We start from the raw sequence: 23,510 nt of genomic DNA on the forward strand, positions 1-23,510 counted from the left end.
GCGTGGCGGCCGGCGGCGACCCGCGGGAGGTGTGTCTGCAGCGGCAGGTGGTGCAGGACACCGTGCAGGTTTTCCAACACGCCGTGCCCGCCGAGGGGAAACCCGTCACCAACCAGAAGAACTCCGGTAAGGGCGGCGGGGAGGGCGGGGACCCCCTCCCGGGGCGCTCGGGGGATGCAGGATGCGCTGGCTGAGCCGCTGCCCTGGGGAGCCCTTTGGTCGGGCTGGGGGCGAAACTGAGTCCCTGCAGCGTCCTCTTGAGTCAGTAACAGCGTTTGGACTCGCAGCACTTGCCTCTTTCCCCTTCCGTATAATCAAAGGCGAAGATCAGATGAGACCTGTCTCTGCAGCAGGAGATTCCTCATCTCTTTGTTGGGGTTTCACAGGCTCAGGCAGAAGAGTGGCCAAAGGCTCGAGGCAGAGCAGTGTCATCCCTCTGTGTTTAAAACAAAACATCTTACGCAGCTCTGAAAACATTCCAGTTTAATCCTTGTTCCTTTGATCTCTCAGGGAGATGTTGGATCTTTTCCTGCCTCAACGCGATGCGTCTCCCTTTCATGAAGAAATACAGCATTGAGGAGTTTGAGTTCAGCCAGTCCTATCTCTTTTTCTGGGACAAGGTACTGTCCTGCAGGTTGTGTTCAGGGCTGGGACAGAACAGACCTGAGGAGAAACTTCAAAAGGCCTTTAAATGTGTGTTTGCAATGTGAGCTGAGCAAAGTGGTGAAGATGTTAAAGTTTAGGAATAGTAAAATCCTCTTTTTCAAGTGTTGTGGTTGTTTCAGGAATTACTTGTAGGAGGCTCAGAGGAAGCCCAGCTGGAACTTTCTCTTGAGCTTTCAGTCCTGCTTGTGACCTGCAGAGCTGTGCTCCTGCCTCCTTCCCCTGAGAGGAGCAGAGAAAATCTAGTGCTAGTTTGGGCCTGCTTAGTGTCCTATTCCCCTGCCCCCAGCTCTGTGCAGCTCCTAAATACTTGGTCTGTGACAGAAATAAGTTTATAGGATAAGCCCTGGAATGCTAGAGGGAAAATGAGAACACTGGTAGATGAGCAGATAGTGGATTCACCTAGTTAGGACTTCTGAAGAACTGAATACTCAGCAATGAATTAATGCACAAATGTCACACATCAAATATCCACTTTTCCTCTCTGTCCATTCCAGGTTGAACGTTGTTACTACTTTTTAAATGCATTTGTGGAAACAGCTCAGAAGAAGGAGCCTGTGGAAGGAAGGCTGGTGCAGTTCCTGCTCTCCAACCCCACAAATGATGGTGGACAGTGGGATATGCTGGTTAACATTATTGGTAAGAGGATGGGTCACTGGGAGCCCTCCCTGTAGTTGTACACTGGTTTGGGAGATGAGAAATGGAAAAAGAAGAGTTTAAGGCTTGGAAGTCTGCTAAAGAATGTGATGCCATTGGCAGCTGGTTTTTAATCAACCACCTGTTCATGCCAGAGTATCAAAATTAGGCTTAAATCTTGTCTGGGATCTTCACTCTTGCCTATTGCTGCTGATAGAAGCTCAGGTGATCAACAGGAGTAATTAGGTGTCTCACTTTCCATACAGTAAAAAGGTTTAATCCCTTTTCTATTCAGTCATCAACATTGTTTATTTATATCCATGTACACACTGTTTGGGTCAGGAAAACAAAAGTTGCTAGACCAGGGTGTGTCAACCAGGTAGAAGCAAAACTACTTAAGAGAGTTGCAGCCTGAAGAAAGATGATATAAAGATCAGTGAGAGGGAAATGATGTGGAATGTGGCAATGCTGGTCTTGCAAAATCCAGCCCAAGTGGGATCTTTCTTGCCCTGATGAAGCAGATACTTCTCTGTATCTGAATTACACCAGCATTTGCTTTCCTTTGTGTTGGGAAACAATGTGATGCCTTTGTAAATCAACAAGCCAATAATGTAAGTTTAGAATCACAAAAGGAATCTGTTGATTTGAAGCCTGGAGGTTACTTTTTTCTCATCCAATTCAGGCAGATAATGTTTTGGATGCTGCTATAGCATCCAGAGCCTTGTGTGGTGTGATCTTTGATTGGTACCAGAAAGTAGGAAGCAATTGAGCTGTTGCTGGTGTGTTATAAATAAATGTTAAGGTGGAAAGGGACCTGGGAAGTTCATTGATTAACCTTTGATAAAATATATGGAATAATTGAGAAGAGGCCTGATTCTTCAGAAGATATTTCCAAAGCTTAATTTCAACTAATCAGGCTTTTTTTTTTTTTTTCTGGTGAAAAGAGCTTCTTAAAAAGCACTAGTTAGTGTAAAACTAACTAGTGTATGGGATTAAATGACACTGAACAGTTCAGGGATTGCACCTTTTATGGAATGCTGATCAGAGGTCAAGGTTCAGTCACAAATTAAAATGTAAACTTTGAATACTTGTAATCTTTAAATAAGGGACTTTGCTCTGTAATCTCTTTGCAAAACCAATGATATTTAGTTTTTACAGGGCTATAGGCAGAAGCAGTAGGATCTACTGTGTGGAAAGGACAGTTATTAACACAGAGCTTTGTTAATTCATTCTAGAGAAGTATGGTGTTGTCCCCAAGAAATACTTCCCTGAGTCTCATACCACAGAGGCCACTAGAAGGATGAATGAGATCTTGAATCATAAGGTAAAGCTGACTTAGATTATACATTTAAGGGGAGGGTGTGGGAATGAACCCACTCCAAATGTTCCAAGCCACCTGAACTTCTCTTTATTGACCAAAGCATTAGGTGCATCTCAGCAATTTAACTTACTTTTGTTTAAAAAGCAGCCTGAAGTCTAAAAGTCTGATGTTAATCCTGAAGCAGGGAGCAGGAAGATGTGTTATGGAAGGTAACCACTGCCAGTCTTCAGTAGCTTGCAGTTACCTCATGTGGTACTTTCCTAGCTGTTCCTAATCCTCACATTTCCAAAAAGTTGATTCTTGATGTGTGGCTGATTAAGTTTCTTTCTGCATAACTAGCACTTGGCATTTAGGTGGCTTTTTTTCTGCTGCCTCAGTGTTTCAGCTAGCACTATGCCAAGGTTTCTAGAGATTACTGCCAAATTAGATGGAAAAGATGACCCAAAAAATGTATTTTCAAAACACTAAACCTTACAAATCAGCTTTCAGTGCAGAAGTGTGCAGCTCTGTCTGAAGGAAGGGGTAGGGGTGCTCCTGGAGCTACAGAAAGGAGCTGACCTGGGAAGATGCTGATGTAGGCAGAGACAAAGGCAATCAAAGCCTTATTTATAGTGAGCTTGATGTTTTTCCAGTTCATGTGTTACATGTTCAGGGAAAACTGCCTGCTGAAATCCACATTAAAAATGTAAAATGTGCTGAAATGAGCTTAGATATAATGAAGGTGCTGGTGTTACTCTAGTCCTGACCATTGCAAATCAGCTGCTGCTCTTGTGGGAGCCTCACTCCCTGCTCCTGGCCTTATGGATGTGACAGGAATGGGGAGTGTGTGCTCTCCTGCTGCAGTTGTGCATGCAGGGGGGACGTGCTCTGTTCAATTATGCATCAAATTGCAAAAATAATTCCACAGCAGGAAGGCAGGCTGTTCTGTGTGAGTCACAGGGGTGGTAATGAGATGGATGTTGCATCATCAGTTACTGCACCAAGAGAAATTACTCCTTAAGAAAAGCTCATGGCTGAGAGCACCAAGTGCTTGGAGAACAGTAATTGAGTTGCACTCATTTATTAATTTGATTTTGTTATCTTTTAATTCATTCACTTTTCTTGGAATTTTTCTAAAGGCTCAATATCTACCAAAGCCTTCTGAAAGGAATTTTCATTTTGAAAACACATGATGAAGAATAAAATAGGAGCCTGAAACAACCAGATAAGTCCTGAAAACTGATGAGGTTTATCTTCCATAATAAAATTACTTTCTCTTTAAACAGATGAGAGAATACTGCATGAGGCTCAGAGATATGGTGGAAGGTGGAACAATGAAAGGAGAACTTTGTGCTGCAATGGACACTATGATAGAAGAGGTAAATATACTTGTGTGACAGGAATAATCATGGTACATGAGGTTGGAATGGCTGAGATTTCCTGCTTGCTCTTGCTCTAGAGCTACTGGGTCAGCCCAAACAAGAGGCTTTTGTTTACTTAGGAATGTTTTGGATGGCAACCTGCTTGGAGGTATTCAAGTGAATGTTTTTGAAAAGGCTTGTTGCTTATTTCAGTCTGAATTTTTCCAATGCATTCAGACAAATATCTTAAATTTCTAGATTCCAGAACTGTGACATTTTGAGCCTGTCCCTTTGAATAGGAAAGCAGCATTTTGTATCTGGAGAGATCTAAACAGTGGCCTATCAGGCTTTTATAAATAGCAGGAAAGAGGAAGGTTGAAAATTGCATTCTGATGGGTTTGGCTGTAAAAATCTTACAGCACGAGTGTTGTTGCAGAAATCCCCCACAAGAGAGCAGGAAAGAACAACAAAAGGGAGTTCTCTGCATCGTGGAAAAGATTTGGCTGAAGACAGGGCTGAATCCAGCGCTGGTGGGACACTGGGGGGCAGCAGAGGAGGAATCACAGAATCTAATTCTGGCTGTGAGAATTAACTCTTAATCAAATAGATTGGCACATCTGCAGTCTGTGGAGTGTCTGGCCCTCTGCTCACACTGAATATCACAGTGACATGTTTCATTTTGCCTCCTCACCAGTCCTCATACTTCATTCTTAAACACCCAAAAGTAATTTTAAAAGTTCAGGCTGTTTTTAGTTTGAAGTGCATACACTGAAAAATAAGTACATATTTCATGTGCTTCCCAGACATACAGTGCAAAGTGGCCCAGTGGTTTTAGTGTTTGTCTAGAGATGATTCAAGAAATCATGGTTTGGTTACGTGTAGTTTTATGCAGCCCAGTAAACATCAGTGTTGGGCAGAACTCACCTTGGGCTGTTTCTGTACAGCTTCAGGCAGCCCCACTGATGTGCAAGTATTGAGTAATTTGCCAGTTTGGGTTTTGGAAATTCACTTTTGCTCTTGTATGTGAACTCCTGTAGCTGCTTTTCATCTAACTTTAAGATTAGATTAAAAAAAGGAAACTGATTTGTGTTGCTTGGGTTATATTACTGAAAGGAAAACTTACTTAATGTATGTCTTAAGATCAGGAGTAATTCTGTGCTTTGAGCCTAACCCAGCACGTTGCCAGTCAGCACTTAGTTCAAAAGTGAATTAATAGAACTTAGATCCAGTGTGTGTGTCCAAAAGCCCTTGGAGGATTTTACAGCAGACATCAAAAGCTTCCCAGAGATGTTATTTTTTAGGGCAATTACAGTTCAGTGCAAAATGTCTCTTCATTTGTAGAGCCTCTTGCACTCTCACAGGGGAGCCTGGAACTGGCATAAAAGGCTCATTAACTGATTGCAATTTGTTCTGTAAAAAGGTTATGCTTAATTCTCTGAAGTTAACACAGTGTTTTCTTCTGTAGTAGTAATAGTGGTTTGCAAGTTAAGTGGTTTTATTTTCAATAGAATTGTAGTTGAAATGTGCAATTGCACCCGTCTTGTATACTTGAAAAACACTTAAAGGTTTGAGATGACTCTTGTATTTCATGTGTTTATATGTATATAAGTGGTTTTGCATCTCTTTTTGTGTGTGGCAAAGCAGAACTTGGTTTTGTTCTGTGAGGTTTTATTTGCATAGCAAGTGGTGGTGTGCTGGGAGGGGGTGCTCCAGCTAAAAGGGGTAGTTCTGCTGGAACACAGGATTAAATACTCACCCCAGAACTGTATAAACATTCTTCTTATCAAACCAGTGCACAGTAGGTCAGAGGTTGAAATCAGTGCAGTGCATGTGACTGAATTTTTCTTCCTTTACTGTTCTCCTTTGTAGACCCTTCCTTATCAGAAACATCCTTCTTTCCCCTCCTCATTCATTTTGGTTTTTAGCACAAGCCACTGTATCTTTGCCTTATCTTGGTCTAGCTGTGGCTAGAGTGATGTAAGCCACCTTTTAGTTGAAATATGTCTGGTTATTTATTGAAGAGGAAGCTTGTGAGATACTAAGAGGTGGCCTATGATGGGTGTGGTGGCAAAACAATTGAGGGAGGCCATTCCCAGGCTCCACTGCCTCTGCCAACCTGGGACTTGTGTCTCTATTTCTCTTCCTTTGGCTGGAGGCTGCTTGCTCCTTGGTCTCCTTTTAGGCATTTTTCTTTCTTATTTTGTGTTTATAGCCTCATCTCTCACCACTTGGGGTTATCTGAGGTAATGTGGGTGTACTCACAGCAAGGCTTCCTTTGTGCAGTCTGTGTAAAATTAAATATTTATAGTCATGTAGGGATTTACATTTGCTCTATAGCATATTTATTGAGAAATGTCAGTTCCTCCACTTAAGCCCACACCCATGTTTCAACCCATAATTAATCTCTTGATTTGTTTTGTTAAATTGCTTGGAGCCAGAACACCTTTGTGTTTTGTGCACAGCCAAACAAGTGTTGCTTAGCAGAACATTGCACTCCTTTTGCCACCAGCATGAGGTGCACATGAGCACAAAGCTCCTCCTGAGGTGCCCTGGGATCCATATAGATCAGCTCAGCTGGCTCCAGAAGGATTAAGTCAGCTTTGGGAAAGGTCCTGTCTGCTCTCCTCAAGAGTGTGAAGACTGACAGCCTGGGAAGGCTGGCACAAACCACAGGGATTGGATCCTAGTGCAGAAGGTGCCATTGAGATTTTGACTCCCCTTTCTCTTATTTAAAATAGCCTCTTAGTTCCTTGCAAGGAAGAGACTTCTGCTCAGGACACAGCTGAGGCAAACCAGTGTCAGCTGAAGTAAAACAGATTTAAATAAGATTTGATTCTCTGTTCCCAGAGTGCCTGTGGCAGGTCCTGCTAAATATCCCTAAAGCACTCATCTGGTCACACTGCCTGCCAGTTAGCTCATTTCAAGATGAGCCCTGTGAGAAGATGCAGTAGTCATTCTGAAGTGCTGCTTCATATTCTGATTTATAGGGAGGCTGGTGACTTGAAATCTGGTCAACTTGTGCTGGAAATCAGCAGAAAGCTGCCAGCTGCACAGGAGGGCAGAGCAGGCAGGGATCTTGAATTGCATTATATAAGGTGTCAGCTCTACCCTAAGTAGAGACATTGTTAAATGTATTAAAGCAGATGAGATTATCCTTTGCTTTTGAAAAAAGGCAAAGACTCATCTTTGAAATCCAAATTAACATTACTGGAAAAAAAGGAATTAGTAAAGGGGAAACACTGGGATAAAATACTGTGTGTGTTAGAGGGTCTGGTTTCTGTCTGCATGGGGCAAACCCCCTGGTAGAACAGGTGATGCTGAATGTTTGAGCCTTCCTAGAATCAGATGGATGAAGTTGCTCTTATACTGGGAAAGTGTCATCTTGGAGGAGCTTCAGAATTACTTGAGAAATGTTGGAATGAGACTGGGCAGTATATTGGCTTTTGCTTTTGGCTGCTGCATTCCTAGGATAACCTGAAATTTATATGTTCAACCTTAAGCTTCTGATTTGCCTGATGGTTTCCCTGGGAACATGGTGTGACAATGGAGAGATTCAATTGATTTTCTGTGGCCTTTTGAGCTTGCTTTTGAACTGTTGAAACCTGGAGACTTCCAGAGCTGAAGGCAAATAATCCATGTGTGCGTTGATTCCTGTTCTTCAGAGGTGGCTGTTAAGATCCCAGTTCTCCAGTTGGTTCTCACATGGAGAAATCCATTCATCAGTGGCATTTCTGTGGTAGGAGAAGATGCCCTGCATGTTTCAGCAAGCTCACAGCTGTTTGCTTCTCTGTGCAGGTGTTCAGAATAGTGAGTACCTGCCTGGGCAACCCTCCAGAGACCTTCTGCTGGGAGTTCCGGGATAAGGAGAAGGCCTATCACAAGTTTGGCCCTATGACACCAGTCCAGTTCTACAATGACCACGTGAAGCCTTGCTTCAACATGGAGGACAAGGTTGGGCTTGCTGAAAGGCAGTACCTTCCCAAGACCTCTTTGTTTCCTAAGCCACTTATTTTCCACTGTTCCAAGTGTGCTGCCCACCCCAGGAACTGCACCAGATGGGTGGTGCTCCCACAAGCCAAAGACAGCCCTGTGTTTATTCTCCCCATTCTCCTGTTTGTGTTCTACCCTCAATTAGCTGTGATCTCCCATGATGATTTTGTAATGATAAAATATGTAATGATCAAATCAGTCATAAAATGCCATAAGAGCCATTAGAAAGCAAGAATAACATGCAAAGCTGCTGTGCTGCGATTATGAGGTAAACTTAGAAAACCCTACTATTTCAGCCAAGTGGCTTGTTTACTGAAGGGTCAGACAGCTGGGGTAAAAGCAGTTCTCTGAAATCCATCTGGAGTCACTTCTCAGTTATTTCAGGGAAGCTGCACTTTAGTGTCACGTCTTGTTTTTCTGTCAGATTTGCCTGGTGAATGATCCTCGCCCTCAGAACCCCTACAACAGGCTGTACACTGTGGAGTACCTGGGCAACATGGCAGGAGGGAGGAAAACACTCTATAACAACCAGCCTGTTAATGTCTTGAAAAAATTGGCTGCAGCATCTATCAAGGATGGCGAGGTTGGTTTGGTTTCTCTTCATGGATGGCAACTCTGGTAATGCAGATTTGCTGGGATGTGACCTAGATGTGACTCTTCCTTTTGTCTGTAGGCCGTGTGGTTTGGTTGTGATGTTGCAAAGCACTTCTATGGCAAGCTGGGAATCAATGACCTGAACATGTAAGTAGAAAAGCTAAACAGAATTTGGGATGCTTGGTTAGGACATAATCTTTAAAACATGCACTACGAGCTATTGGTAAATGTTCTTACTCATTTCAGTTGTTCAGTATCTGGTGAGAGAAACTCCCAAAAGAACCAGTGTTTGCATTTATTCTGACACTAAATATAATTGGACTTGTGTGCTTGTGCACTGGCTCCTGGGACAGTGAGTTATACTGATTCCCTGATTTCCTAGTGGCAATTCTCCTTGCATCCCTTTTGATGTTGCTGCCATGGCTTTCCAACAGATTTAATCACGAGCTGGTGTTCGGCGTCTCCGTCAAGAACATGAACAAAGCAGAACGATTAATCTTTGGAGAATCAATGATGACCCATGCCATGGTCCTGACAGCTGTCACTGAGAAGGTAGAGTCTCCCTCCTGAAGTTCTGATGCTTTCAGGAATGTGTTGGAATATTCTGGCAGCTTCTCTGTGTTCTGGACTCCCTGTGTCAGCTGCTCTGCTGGAGTCAGCGAGTGTGTCCCAACACCCTGGTGCACAAGGCCTGGGTTGACTGTTCTCTTTGTGTGAGTGTTCAGAACTATAAATACTGAACAAGGAGGGAAGAATTTTAGACAAGTCAAGGGCTTCTTTCCTTCTACCTACACTTTTTTATTGGAGAAAGGGAAAAATCTATTTTAAGCTACTAAAGTACAGATTGTTGTTATCTTGTTGAGCAAGAAACTTATCATGAGAGCAGGTATTTCCAACCATGTCCCACTGAACGGGTTAGTTCAGTCTACATTTTATAGCATGAAACTCCTGTTAAAATGCCATTAGGAGGCACTTAAACAGTCTCAACTTCCTGCAACTCAGTGGCATGTGATCTCTTTGACCCCCTCATAATTAGGAAGGAAAATGGTGTCTAAAATAGCTCTGTGGCAGACAGTAGCCTGAGATGAATCCACAACTAAATATGCTCCTGGCAGCATAACAAAGCACATATGAAGTAAAAAGAACCATGTGAAAATTTACAACTCAGGGTTATCTGCAGTGTTGATGTTTTCCATTTATTTCCAGAACTTGTAATTAAATTTTCTTTGAAGTGATCTCTTCCTGTCCAACATGACCTTGGCTTGAGAACTAACAGCTTGCAGATAACTGAAACAGTTTGAGCTCTGGAGTCTGAGGATTTGAGATGGAATTGCTGAGTCATAAGAAATTGAGTTACTTTTTACAACTCAGTATATTTTTCCTGTTGTGTTCTGCATTCTGAGCTCTGAACACTCCTATTTGTGTATCAGATGAACACATCTTTAAATACCTAACTGAAAAACAATTAGAAGTATAAAATCTAACAAATCTCTAGTGTTTAATACCTGTTTATCTCTTCACAAGTGAAGTGTGTGGATACACATCATTGGCAGCTCTAGTCTATGGTGTGTATTTTTAAATGCTTTTGCAAGACTGAATGTATAGTTGCATAAAGTGTGATTAAATGTGACCTGATTTCTTAAAGAAAAGGATGTGCATAAGATCAGGACATGACGGATGGTATCTCTAAATGCAAAAAATTGTTTTAAACAAATTATTCTAGAACTTCAGTTTTTAGAAGCTTTTCCACATTCAAAATGGACTTAAGTTGTTTAAACATGTTGTCTTATATTAAACCTTACCTTAATCTAAATGAGCTTTGATAAACTGAGTTGTAAAATGTAATACTTTGGATTTACCTACTTTATAAAAAGGCTTTGAAGACTTAAATTGTGGATTAAATGCAACCCTTGGATAAAAAACTCTATGTACATAAACATGTTTATCCCAGTTTCTGTCTGACAGCACCAGGATTGACTGATCCTCAGTCTGGTGGCTCTTGAGTGTCTCATTCTAAGGATTACTCTATTTTTTCAAGTGAGAATAGAATGCATACAACAATATTGCACGGAATATTAAAAATGGATTTATGGGGGGTTTTGCTTCTTAGTTTTTTTCTATTAAAGAAATGCAGTAGCAAAAGAAACTATTCTTTGGTTTCCTCCTGAGCCAGCCTGAGCTGTTCTGTGCCTTTGTCTGCTTGGTGATTTGAACCAGACTTCAGATTTACAGAGAGCAGGTGAAAATACTGCACACTTCTGGATAGGAAGTCAAATGTACTCAGGCTTGCTTGAAGCCTTGGGTATCTTTCAAAGCACCAGAGGTGAAGAATTCAGGTGAAGGATACAGCTCCAAGTGCTTGCACTTGCTCTTGCTGATACTGTTCTGAATTATGGCAGTTACTTCTTTGTCCCTGTCCCTTCCAAGCAAGTTGTGCATTCAGCATCTCAGGCGGCCCTACTGCCCTGACAGAGGATAGGGAAAGCTGATGAAATTCTGTCTGTCAAGTCCAATCTTGAATTTATTTAAATGTAAGCTTACTGGTGAAGTATTGCAGGCTGTCTTCTTGACCACATTTCCTCATGTTTTATGGAAGTGGATAGACAAGTAGTTCAGAAAATTACATTTTTCCAGTCATAAGCAAGAAACCATTGTCTGAAACTTGCCAGTGCCTGTAGACTTTTGGGAGTGGAGCTCTGGTTTGCTGGTGCTGGATTTAGACTTGGATGGGTTGTCATTCACTACTGAATAGCCATCAACTTGTTTTGTCACAGGATGGGCAAGAAGGATTTGAAAAATGGAGAGTGGAAAACTCCTGGGGTGAAGACCGTGGTAATAAAGGTAATTTATAATTACAGGAACAAAAAGCTGAACTTAATGCTTGGCAATAAGGAGGTGAAAGAGGGGGATGTGCTCTGTGACCTTCACCAGGACTTGCATGAACAAGCCTGCAAACAGCATGTGAATCACTGGGTATGACACTGTATTCCTGGCAGACAAACATTCTTCACTTAGGTGATTTACATCTAAGTAAATGGAATGTAAACATTGAATGAAGAGGCAATATTAGTCTGGGAGTGGGGTAGTATTTCTCCTGAAATCCCAAGAATTCCAGTGAGCATGTAAAGTCATATTATAATAAAGGGACAATAGATAGGAAATGCTTTGCATATTAAACAAGACAGGATCATTTCCACCAAGTGCACTGTATGGAAATGCTTTCTTTAGCATGAAAGCAGAAGCAAAGACTCCACTGCAGTACTTCAGTGTACTAAAGCTTCAGTCTGTACACTACAACTGTCTCATCTGTGGGACCTCATGCTGGCTGTGGCTGATATTACTAAAATAATCTTCCTGAGTCATGTATGATACCTCAGTGGTTTATAGTTTCTTTAAGTACTGCATATCAATCACTGCGAACCTTTGCCTACTGGTTTGGAAATGAGGGAATGGCTGGTTTCAGGTTGTGCTGTGAACAGCTGCAATGTAAACTGTTCTAGCTCTAACACCTGCTTAGAAAAATGTTTTAAAATCATAATTCTGGTTGCCTTTCTGAAGATGTGCTGAAAACATGACCTGTGGCACCTCAGTGTTCCTCTCTGGTATGAGCAGCACTAGCAACAACAGCCCCAGCCAACATGCAGTTCTGCTGGTGCCAGGCTTTCTGCATGAACTTGCCTTCCTGTTGAGGACTGTCCCAGCCTGCACTATTGTTCCTTGAAAAAGGATTTGGAAGTGCTGGAGGGCTGTGGATGTGTCAGCTCAGCATAGCACATGGGCAGGCAGTGAGGAGGGAAGGGTGAGTCACAGCTCAGTGCTAGTTTAGGAGGTTCCTTCAAGCTGCCTCTGCTGAGCCTGGGAATGACCTAGAGTGAGATCTCTGTGACTTTTGTCATGTCCTGTGTGGGACAGGCTGGATAGTGACTCAGCTGTGGCATGAGAAGCTCACCAAGCTGGCCAGGCTCAGTGTGTCCCAGGGAGTCACCCAAGAGTCATTGCTGGCTATGTGTTTCTGCTGCACATTAATCCAAAATGAGATTGGGTATGGCTGAAATCTCCCAGGATGTTTGGGGTTTCTTCTGAGAATAGATTTTTTTCAAAAAACTGTATATGAGGATGTGGTCTTGTCTATGAGCTTTTGCTCTCTGATGCATGAACAGCCAATTACAACACAGAATATTCTTGGAACAGTGTCTTCACTTATGTTCTGGCCCCTTGGTCTTGCAGCAGTGTCTGTCCTGAGTTAGCTGCACACATTTATATCAAAGTATCCCAACAAATACCTTTAGTCTTCACAAAACAATGCAACTGTTGATGTTCAGCCTTCAAGGTTCATCAGTGTGATGGTAGAAAAATGTACTTTGAATACTGGGTTAAGTAAAGAAGCCAAATCAATACTAAAATAACATCAGAACTTCTGTCTCCAGATACAAACTACTATTTTGCTAAGCACCTTTATGTATAATAGAGAATATAAAATACCAAAAAAATGCCTGGCTGTGCTTTGTCAGACCCCTTTGTTTTGAGACTCTCCAGATGCTTGGTTTGTGATGTTAGATGCTGCTGGTGTTGGAGGAATGTTTCCAGGAAGGAAGAGCCTTACTTAGCTTGCTTTACAACTGCTGAGTGAGGACTTTGGTCAATGTTCCATCCAGCCTGGAGTTTATAGGTGTCTGTCAGCAGCTCTGGTTGTGTTAGTTGTATATGCTCCTCAGCCAAGGTTCAGACTTGTTAGAGCTGGGAAAGGTTGAGCTCAGTTTCAGGATTTTGGCTCTTCCTCCCAAGGCACAGTTCATCAGGCTGCAGCTTGACACTGCTGGTGACTGTTGGACCTGTTGAGCTGTGACTGGAGAGTAGCAGTTCTGTGCTCAGGTTACTGGGCTGGAGCATCAGGAGGTGCCTGTGATGGATTGTGTGGAGAGCCACGTGCAGCTTTGGCTTTCTTCACTTTGAGCATGTAATCCAAACCAAAACAAACAAACTACAGCAACTGGAAATGAAAGAAGAGCAGTGCCTCAGGCTTTAGGTTAGAAACAACATTAACCCAGTTGCCTGGTTGTCTTTGAATATTACTTTGAACTTGTTTGTCAGCTTTGTAAGCTTAGCTTGGTGCTTGGTTTGCAGTGACAGCTTAACCTCAGTAGACATTCTCTTTTTCAAATTTGGATTCACTGTTCAAGAGTAAGTTCTTCTAAAGCCATAAAGAGGATTTAGTTGTTCCTTTGAAATAGGAACCCAGAGTGAGTTGAATAAGCCCTGCCCATACCTCCTGTGCAAGTGTTGTGTGCAGGCCATCTGTGTGAACTTGTCTAAGTGAGTCACTGTCACTTATCTGCTTTGTAGTGGTAGAGCCCAGGGTCTCTGGAAAGTTTTGCTCATTCTATTTTCTTTTGGATTAGGGAGTTGCCTGGAAAAGTGCACTGACAGAAAATCCCAACAGAACTAGGAAGCTTGACTCTGTTTTGGACTAGTTTCAGGGAGGTGAATCCCTGACTGATTTTCTTAGCTATGACTAAACAACCCATTGTTGAGCTAAAGGCAGTTGGACAGAGCTGCCTTCAGAGCTCATTCTCAAACATTGAAGTAACTTGACAGGGTTTCTTCCCCTTCCTCCTGTCCTGCTGTTTCACTCCTGTGCCCAGCACTAGCTGGTGTAGGAAGGTGAGGATTTACAAGTTGTCCCAGCTCCCCTGTTGTGCCACTGAGTCTGGCAGTGATTTTTATCTGCCTTGTTAAGGCATTGTGAAGCTGTGCTTGGGTAAGTCCAGTGCAGAGAAACAGAATCCACAGCAGTGAAGAGGCAGCCAAAAATGATGTTAAACTTGGCACATCCCATTTGAGGCCCAGTTGGGTGTGGGGGATACAAGTAAGCCCCAACTCTGTTATTTCTTGGCCAGGATGATAAAGGGTACAGCCTGCAACAAAATACCAGAGACTGGACTTTCACTAAAAACCAAACAAGTTACTTATCACTTGTAGGAAATGGAGGTGTTTTTTCATATGGGGTCCCTCTTGATTTTCTGGGAGTACAGTCTGAGGTGCCAGAGAACACTTGTTTCTCCAGACTTGGATGGTGCAGGGCTGGAAAGGCTGTGACTCCTGGTCAGGGTATCATGGGATGAAGGTAGTTATGTGTTCTCTGGAGTGGCAGAACTGAATTCTTGTGGTAGTGCTTGTCCCAGAGAAAGGGAAGCTCTGGGAACAGCCTAGCACTGCCTCCTAAATATTCAGTAATTACATCCATATCTGTTGTAAAAGTGTTTCTTGGAATCCTATCTGTTTATCTTCAAGGAATGAACACAGCTGCTAACAAATAGTGCTTGTTTTTTGAGGTAAAAAAGTCACTTCCCAGTCAAATATTTCCTTTCTGTTTTTCATTGGCACTTTGCCAGCCATACAGGCAAGTTTAATTATTCTGCTTACTCTTTTGTTCTGGAGACAGGACATTATTGCCTAACTTTGAACCCAGCTTATCCCATTGGATGTTCTTTATACAAGCAAGCAGGAGGGGAACACTAAATCACATGATGGCATCCATTTGATAGGGGTCCCTCTGTTTGTTTTGGCACAAAGAAGTTTCTTGTGGTACATCTCCAGCTAGGAGTCACCTCCCTTTTGACTTTTTTAATCTCTTGTACTGACTATTGGATACTTAAAAGACATTTTAAGAATTTAACTATAGGCACTTGATGGCTGTATTCTTATATCATCCCATAAGTTCACTGACAGGGTCTGAATTTGTTCTTGTGGAGGAGTCAGGCACAAGCACAAGGGGGTTTGTATGAGGTCCTTTGGGAACTTTAAGGACACTTTCAGGTGTCCAAGTTGTAGGCTGTGCAGCATCTTGCAGACTGTTCATCCTTGCCCTCCCCCTGGCCAGCAGCTTGTCAGTGTTAAAATGCTTTGTGTTGAGGTTTTCCTTTGGAAATGTTAAGAGAAATGTGGAGTAGTCTCATGTGCAGAGGATGGCAGGTCTGTAGCCAGGTGCTGTTGCAGCAAGGGGATCCTGTGCCAAGCTCTTCATTGGAGCCTTTACTCACAAATGGTTTGAGTATGAGCAATAGATGAATTGCCTGAGGTAAAACTGCATTGTGCATCCTGCCCAGAAATGCCATAAACTTTTGTTTCTTTTACACTTCTGCTTGTTACCTGGATGGGATGCAGAGCTCCGAGCTGCCTTGGGCAGGCTCTTGGGTTCATGTATTGCTGCATCTAAAGTGTCTCCTTTTAATGAAGAAATGGATAATGGTTTTCATTGTGGCACTGGGAACAGGTTTTCTCCAAGAGCAACCTTACTTATTTGCATGTTCTGAAGTTCTGCTTGATGCTTCCTGCTTGTTCAGACACTGTGATCCTAATCAGCTCTGTCAGGCTGGGAGATACAGGATGTCAGAAGCAGAGTTCATTATCCTCTCAGGGTGCAATTACTTCCACTCACTCTTGGGAGTGAGAGGTTTTTGTGTGTCCCAAGAATTCATATCCTGAAGAGAGAATAATCAAGGCAGCTCCCTTTGGCAGTGATTCCAAAATGGCTTCTAGCTCGGATTACAGTTGATAGGGGTTTTAATTTATGGGAATTATCTGATCTCTTGCTTTAGAAACAAGATGGTGTAGATAGGTTCGTTTATTGTCCATATTCTTTGGACATTTTCTTGTTTCATTTGATTGTGTGATGATACTGTAAAAGGACATGAGGGACTTTATATAATAAAGCCTTCTCATCTGTCTTCTGAACACTTGTTTTCTCCCTGCCACTCTTATTTTCAGTTCACCTTGAATAGCTTGTTTCCAGCAGTAGTTTTCTGCTAAAACCTGTGATACTCTAAATGTGACACCCCCTGAGTTCCAAGGCTGCTCACTGAAGTTCTCTGCAACAATTATATGAAGGAAGAAAATGAAGATTTAGTGTGATTTAGGTGGCTGCTTGTTTGAGGAAAGCAGATGACCTCTTCCTACAAGAACTAAACCTGCAAAGTTCTCACTGTATTGGTTGTGGTTGTGTTGTAATGAACTGTTTTCATCTCCAGGTTACCTGATCATGACTGATGATTGGTTTTCTGAGTACGTGTACGAAGTGGTGGTGGATAAGAAGTATGTACCAGCAGACGTCTTGGCAGTGATGCAGCAGGAACCAATTGTTTTGCCAGCCTGGGACCCAATGGGGGCTTTAGCCAAGTGAACGACAGAGTATTTGCCTCTTTATGGTGAACCAGAAGTAGATGCAATAGAGAATTCCAGTGGTTGGAAGCCATAGCCAAATGATGATGTGACCAAGCACTCAGCCTGGTCCATATTCTTGAAATGTAAGTTAAGGATCTTTGGGAAATAGCGCTTCCCTGAAGTGGCTGCATCAGGCTCTGCCAGGCTGCTCCTCAGAACTAAAAAGGGAAAAAACTCATCATGGAAATGGGTTACAAGTGCTGGCACTGGCACTTGCATTTTACCTTCAATTTTTAATCAAAATTGGCGTAGTAACTCAGTAGAATTATTTTGACCAGTGTTTTCCCTGGAAAAGATGGCCATAAAAGGCCCCTCTTCAGAAGGAACAGCCAGGTGATTGTGAGAATACATCAAGGTATTCAGAAATAACCATCCATGGTCTGACTTATGCCATCAAAGAGTACCCAAAGTATTTTATGTATTTACATTTTAGCTTTGCTGAAGTTCTGGAGGGGCTGTAAGAATTGAAACTGCTAAAAATTACTTTTTAGAAAATTCTCTGGAAGCAGATTTTGGGGGGTGTGAACTGTTTCCTTGAGGGGTTCCAGTTTCACTTGTTTTTATTCTTCCATGATGGAGCTGGGACTGGATCACCCATCTCAGGGCCCAGGGCCATGTCTGTGCACAGAAGCGCTATTTTTCAGTTACATTAGCAAGAACAACCATAAATACATTCACAGGTGGAGTTAGTGTCATGCTTAACAGAAAAAGAACCCAACAATTTAACTGCTGCATTTTATTTGGATGTTTTAAAAAAACAAACAACAAGATGGTGCTATGAAGCTTTTGAATAAACACTTTCTAAGGTGACTGGTGCAGTTCTGTGGTTTTTTTTCTTTAAATGAGCCTTGTGGAACTAATGACATGGAAAGACATTGGTGACCTATGGGCAGATCTAAGTGAGCCAGAATGTCAACATCTCAGGAAAAGATACTGCTTTATGTTCTCAGTAGTCAGAGAAGCTCCTCTCACTGAACAAAGGCAAACACAGTAACTCATGCACTACAGACACTCATTTTGAGCACAGTACTAACCCTTCCATTGAAATTGTGCCCCAATAGTGGTTGGCCGTGTACCCTGACAATTTTCCTGTTGTGTGCTGGCTTTAGTCACACACAAAAAGGTAAGTGAGGCTAAAGAACCAATCTGAAGCACAACTACCAGCTGTCATGGGGAGATGTTGCTTAAGTGCAGGCAAAAAAAAGCTGTTTGGTACAGCCATGGAGCTCTGCCATTGGTTTGACTTTCATTTGGACTAGAGAGGTAGAAAGTTATTAAATTATGAAAGTGTTTCTTATTCTAGTTACACAAATGTGTATGTACATGTATTAAAATGCCAAGCTGAGTCATGGCTGCATGTCTGCTAAGCTAAATCCAGATCAGGGTTTGCCTGGGAGTCATCCAAGATGATTTAACTTGCTGTGATTGTTTCCTGCACTGGGCAGGAGTGCTGGTTAGATAAGAGAATTTGGTGTGGACCAGCAGCAGGAGTTATTGGTCCTGTCCTGGAGTGATGGGTTTTCAGGGTGTCTGCCCTTTGCAGTATTTTCTGCTATGGTAACAAAGGAGTTCTGGAGATGTCCAGTGTGTATCTCAGCAGTGCAGTGATACTAGCTTTGATTCTCTTCAAGTGAAACTCAGCTTGTGTTATCCTGGGCTTGTGTCAAAAGGTTTTCTGTATCTCTAGACTTGTGAGGGTATAGAAGTAAATGCCTTTTCCAGTAGCAATGGTCAGGAGCAATAGCACAGCTTTAGCTTCTACATTTTCCATATCTGGCAGACATCCAGTTCCATGCTCAGATCTCTCCATGGCTCAGGTCAGGCAGTGACCTGTTGTGTTTTCTGCAGTGTTGGCAGAAGTGTCCATCCAGGCAGTTACCTTCTGTGGAATTTTGAGCATCCTCTTTAATTATCAGGATAATGTTGAATTGTTGGTTTGTCAAATGTTTAATTATCAAGTTGTCAAATATTTTGTCACTATTTCTGATCCATACTCTGTGCTTACCAAAATGTGATCTCTATCAACTCAGGCAAGTGTAAGTTGTGTATGAAACATTGCCTAGCCAGGAGTAACTGGATGTGCAAGTAGAGTGTGCTGGACAAGTGTGAACTACGTTTGAGTGGTGTGGAAAATAAATTGAGGTATCATAGTTGGTCACATGCTGTTGTAGAAAAAAGTAATGTAATATTGGGGTGCATAAAGAGAGAAATAGCCTCCAATATATGTGAAGTTACCCAGCTCTGCCTAAGACCCTTGGGGACTGAGCTGGAGTGCAGCATCCAGGTTAGGAGACAGCACCTCAGGGAAGATGCAAACCAAAATGAGTATGGAGAATGATCAGAAGACTTGAAACTGTGACTAGTAAAAGGCTGAAAGAGCCATAGTGTTTAGTCAGAGAAAAAGGGCTGCATCATGTTCTTTTAATTCATGAATGGATGCCTTAAAGAAGCGGATTTTGTACCCATTGCTCATGATAAATTGATCAAAAAGTCAGTCTTCAGTTGCAGCAAGATTTGCTGAGATTAGGAAAAGCTTTTGGTGATAAAAATAGTGAAGTGGGACAATGCCTGAGGATGTGTGATGCCTCCAGTGTTAAATATATTTAAGGACAGGTTACAGAAGAACATGTCAGAAATGGTATTGCAGGAGTTGATTCTCCCTTCTGACAAAGGGATGGACCAGAAGATCTGAGGTCCCTCTTGGCTTCAGGGGTCTGTGATGCAGAGCCCCTCACACTGTGACTTGCATCAGGACAAGTAAACAGCCTTTCTTCTACTTGATGCTGAGCCCTGGTGGCTCTGAAACAAAGCCAAGTCTCTTGGGAAGCTGTAATATGCACAATATTTTGATTATGACTAATACATGTGGTGGCTTGGGGGCTTTTTTTCTTCCAAAAGGTCAGTATTTTAGTCTTTCAAAAACCTTTCTGCCTATGACATGACACTGGTTCTTTTATTTCCTCTGATAACTCTTTGGCTGCCACCCCCTCTCATAGATAACTTTGAATTTGGAATTTAACTAACAATTTTGTTGCCCATGGCAGCACTGATGAGGATTGAGTTTGACAAATGAAAAACGGTTTCCAAGCCAGTTTTTCCAAATTTGAGTATTTCAAAGTATTGTCCAGCGTGTGCTTATCTCGGCAGCCCTTGCTCAGATACTTTCCTGCACAGCTCATACAATAGTGGGGTTTTTCCTTTCCTTCAAATAAGCACTGAAAATGCACATGGCTAAAACAAGTTATAGGGAATGAAGCCAATCTCACAAACAGTTGTGCTTTTATTGAGAAGTTCTTTGTAAGAAGGAATGGGGAAGAGGAGGGGAAATAGATAAACAAGCAGGAGCTGGGTTTCTTCTACTTTAAGGCAGTTGAACAAATAGTTCTAAGGTTCATGCTAATGACACTAAGACTGGGGCAATGTCAGGTCGGATGCTCTGCTTTGCCTGTGTGGCAACAGCCCATGAGAACTCATCCTATGTGTTTGGGAAGGATCAGTATCTGAGCACTCTTTGCTAAGTAGTTGCCTTTGTTAACCACAAAAACCATAATCTCTTCCAGGCAATGGGGCTTGTTTTTAAAAAGCAGATTGAGATGTGAATAAAATCAGTGTGTATAAAACGATTTTCCATTACAGCTCCCGGTGATAGGATGTTTACTGGATCACTCTGCACTTTTGTCCTAAAGGAAAAATCACTAATGTGATCAGCAGCCGTTGACTGGGGTAGTTAACAATGGACCCAGCTGAGCAGATGATTGAGAGGCCACATGTTCCCCAGAGGCTGAGGAGGGTCTCAGTGTCCTGCATAGCAGGAGGCACAGTTGGATCCAAAAGAATCTCAGTCTCTTTTCAGGTGCATGAAAGTGTGAGTACAGAGCAGTGCAGCAGCATGTGAATGAGGAAAAGACTCCTTGACTGCTGTCAGTTCACAGGAAATGGTTCAGAGGTGATCAGAAATTAAAGTTTGCACGTGATGGAATAGAAATCCTGTGGGAATAAGACCAGCTTGCTGCAGGGTTAGTATCTTGGCTAATAAAATCCTGTGCCTTAGGAACTGTAAACCCAGATGACAAAATTAACATCCAACTGATAAAAAAGATGCTTAGGTTAGAATAAAAACCCCAAAACTAATTAATCCTCTTTGTGTTTCAGTTTTCATGTGATAAATCAAAGACAGTTCCCCAGACAGGTGGAAAATCCTGACCACTATCAACTATGTCAGATTCAAGCAGAAGTCAGAAAATAATAACCACTCCTAAGGAAAGGAAGAGGCAGGAGGATTCTGTATAGTGACAGTTTGTAGGTTTTCAGAATCAGATTTCTCCAACCAAATGCTCTCTCAAAAACAGTTGTAGTAGAAATAGCAAAACCTCTCCAAACCCCATCTAATTCCCAGATGAATATCCCAGCACAGTCAGCTTAGAAAATAGCAGGGAAGGACAATCAGAATTTCTTTTATCCCAAAGCCAATCTTAATAGCTTCTAAATGTGGCCTGATTCCTAACTGAGCAAAATATGGATAAATAAATATCTTAGTATTTGTTTTGTGTTATTTGGAAGGTTGTTCCTATCCTCTTACTGGCAGTCAGACATGCTTGCAGAATTATTATTAATCTCTTAGTACAGCTGGTACTACTATTGTTAGGTAATTTGATTGATGCTTCTCATTCTTGGAATTGGAAGCTACAGTTGCTTTATCTGTGGAGAACTGTGGAAGTGTCTGAAATTTTGTGTGAAGTCTTTTCCTTCCTCTTATTTTTTTTCATACTTTCCCTAAATCATTTGGATTTTGCCCACTGATGCACAGATTGAATGAAATTCTGGAACTAGCTCCATACGAGACCTGGAAATTTTTCACATATGGGGTAAATAAGTGTCAAAGTTGAGGGGTCTGCCTGGAACCTCAAGTCTGTTATTTATATTATGCCCCAAAGGCCCCAGACTGTTTGGCAAGAAATTAAAAAAAAGCTCATGCTGCTGCAGAATACATTCATGAGGGAAAAAAATAATAATCATCTGAACAGAAAGGCCAGGATAAGTCATGAAAGGTGGTTTTGTGTTCTTAATATACTGGTTTTCACATTACAGCTTTGTGTGCCCTACAAAAACAACTAAATGCTGCCACTGGGTCCCATTGATGTGAGCAGATGAAAGCAATTTAACTGCAAGGGTTGACCAAGATGGATGGTAGGTAAGAATGCTTCAGAACTTGTGAAAAAAAACTTCTTTGAGCAGAGACTAAGATGGAGAAAAACCTCAGACAAAGGTCATAAAGACTCTAAACCTTTTTTAAAAGGTATAGAATTATGTAAAGGGCAGAGGGACCCAAAGCCTGAAGTAGAGAGAACTTATTTCTTGTAAGAGGGTAGAAAGTGAGTTTGGAAAATCCATTCCAGTCTCCCTGCAGTGGTGAGCTGGCCATCTGTATGAGAGGGAAGGCACAAATTACTTGTCCCATCTGTGCTCCCCCCTCCCCAGACAGAACAGGCTGCTGCCACAGCTTGGGCTCCTCCTCAGCTGGATCTTTACCCCTTCAAACGTTGTTACCTGGAGCTTTGTGAAGATGTGGTGGGTGAGGCCAAGTAGCATCTGTCCTTACAAACCCTACAGGACAGGCCAGCACAGGGGAGGCTGTGAATGATCACAACATGCAAGTGCATCAACTTGTGGGGTTTTTTCCTGCCAGCAGCTGAGCAGAGATGAACACAACCCAAACTGTTTGTTTTGGAAAGAAGAGTGCAGGGATTCAGCAGGGCAGAGAGCAGCAGAGGTTCTCTAATGAACGATGAGCCTCTAAGACAACAGAAGGCAACAAGCTTAAATTGACAAATCATTTCTAATAGAACACCCATAAGAATGAATGGGAAAGCAAAACGGTTTTAAGAGGTGTCTCCTTGATGTTTCCGAGTGCAGTAGCTGAGCTGCCCCGCAGATGGTGCCGCTGACCCGCTGCTGGCTGAGCCCGCCCAGGGACCAGGAGGCAGAAAAAGGGAAATGCTAATTTTATCCCTGTACTTTGCAGTTTTCAGAGTTTGTTTTCTTTTTAATGGTTTGGAACAACTCTCTGAAAACTGGCAGCCGCTGATAGCAGAACCGCTGCTGCTCTAACAATTTGTTCTTCTTATTTGTCCCCATTCTTGTTCTCTGCTGTTGTAGGGTGTGGTGGTTTTTTTCCCCCCAAACCTGTCACTGAAACTGTGGCACTATTTCATTGACCTGTGATTTATGGCCTTATAAACAAATGGTCAAGTCTAGAAATGAAGAAATCCTGGGTGAAAGAAGCTGGAGAAAAACAGCAAGTGTCAGAGGTTGAGTGAGATATTTTGAGGAGTAATAGGAAGAAAGGAAATTACTTGTTGAGTTTGAGCATGAGGCTTCTTCAAGAATTTTTGTTGAATACTCTAAAACAAAACTAAATCCTGTTTCTTTCTTACAAGAATGTGAATGTTCAGAATGAGAAATTATTCTTTCCAAGCCCTTTATATTGTGATAACATCCCAGTCCTTCCTATGTTTCTGTAGTCTGCAGATCCACCTGCAAACTTGTAATTTACTGACTCCCTCAAAGCTTCCGTCCTGTTTGTTGTCCCCAGTGTCCTCATCCTGTTCTTTGCAGCTGTGATAACGGCCGGCAAAACTGCCCCTTCCCAGGAAAGCTTCCCTCCTTCTCCCTCTGCCTTCATTGGATCCTGCTCTTTGGAACAGATCACAACAGATAAATGTAGCCACCCACCTCTAGGAGGAAAA

The 23,510-nt window shown here is 42.3% G+C and overlaps 1 protein-coding gene across 1 annotated transcript; it reads left to right on the forward strand.

Annotated features, from left to right (window-relative positions):
• Positions 1–2: 2 nt before the first annotated feature.
• On the forward strand, positions 3–16,936 carry BLMH (bleomycin hydrolase; the record flags this gene model as incomplete). The annotated part of the gene is made up of 11 exons (XM_009993207.1): positions 3–126; positions 511–620; positions 1,161–1,302; positions 2,535–2,623; positions 3,886–3,978; positions 7,756–7,911; positions 8,375–8,533; positions 8,624–8,691; positions 8,979–9,096; positions 11,319–11,385; positions 16,572–16,936. Coding segments are annotated over 11 exons (1,278 nt in total), but the record flags the coding sequence as incomplete, so codon positions are not given.
• Between the last annotated feature and the right edge of the window lie 6,574 nt (positions 16,937–23,510).

The sequence above is a fragment of the Chaetura pelagica genome, unplaced genomic scaffold (genome assembly GCF_000747805.2).
Source record: "Chaetura pelagica isolate M959 unplaced genomic scaffold, ChaPel_1.0 scaffold72, whole genome shotgun sequence".
NCBI classification, from domain to species: Eukaryota; Metazoa; Chordata; class Aves; order Apodiformes; family Apodidae; genus Chaetura; species Chaetura pelagica.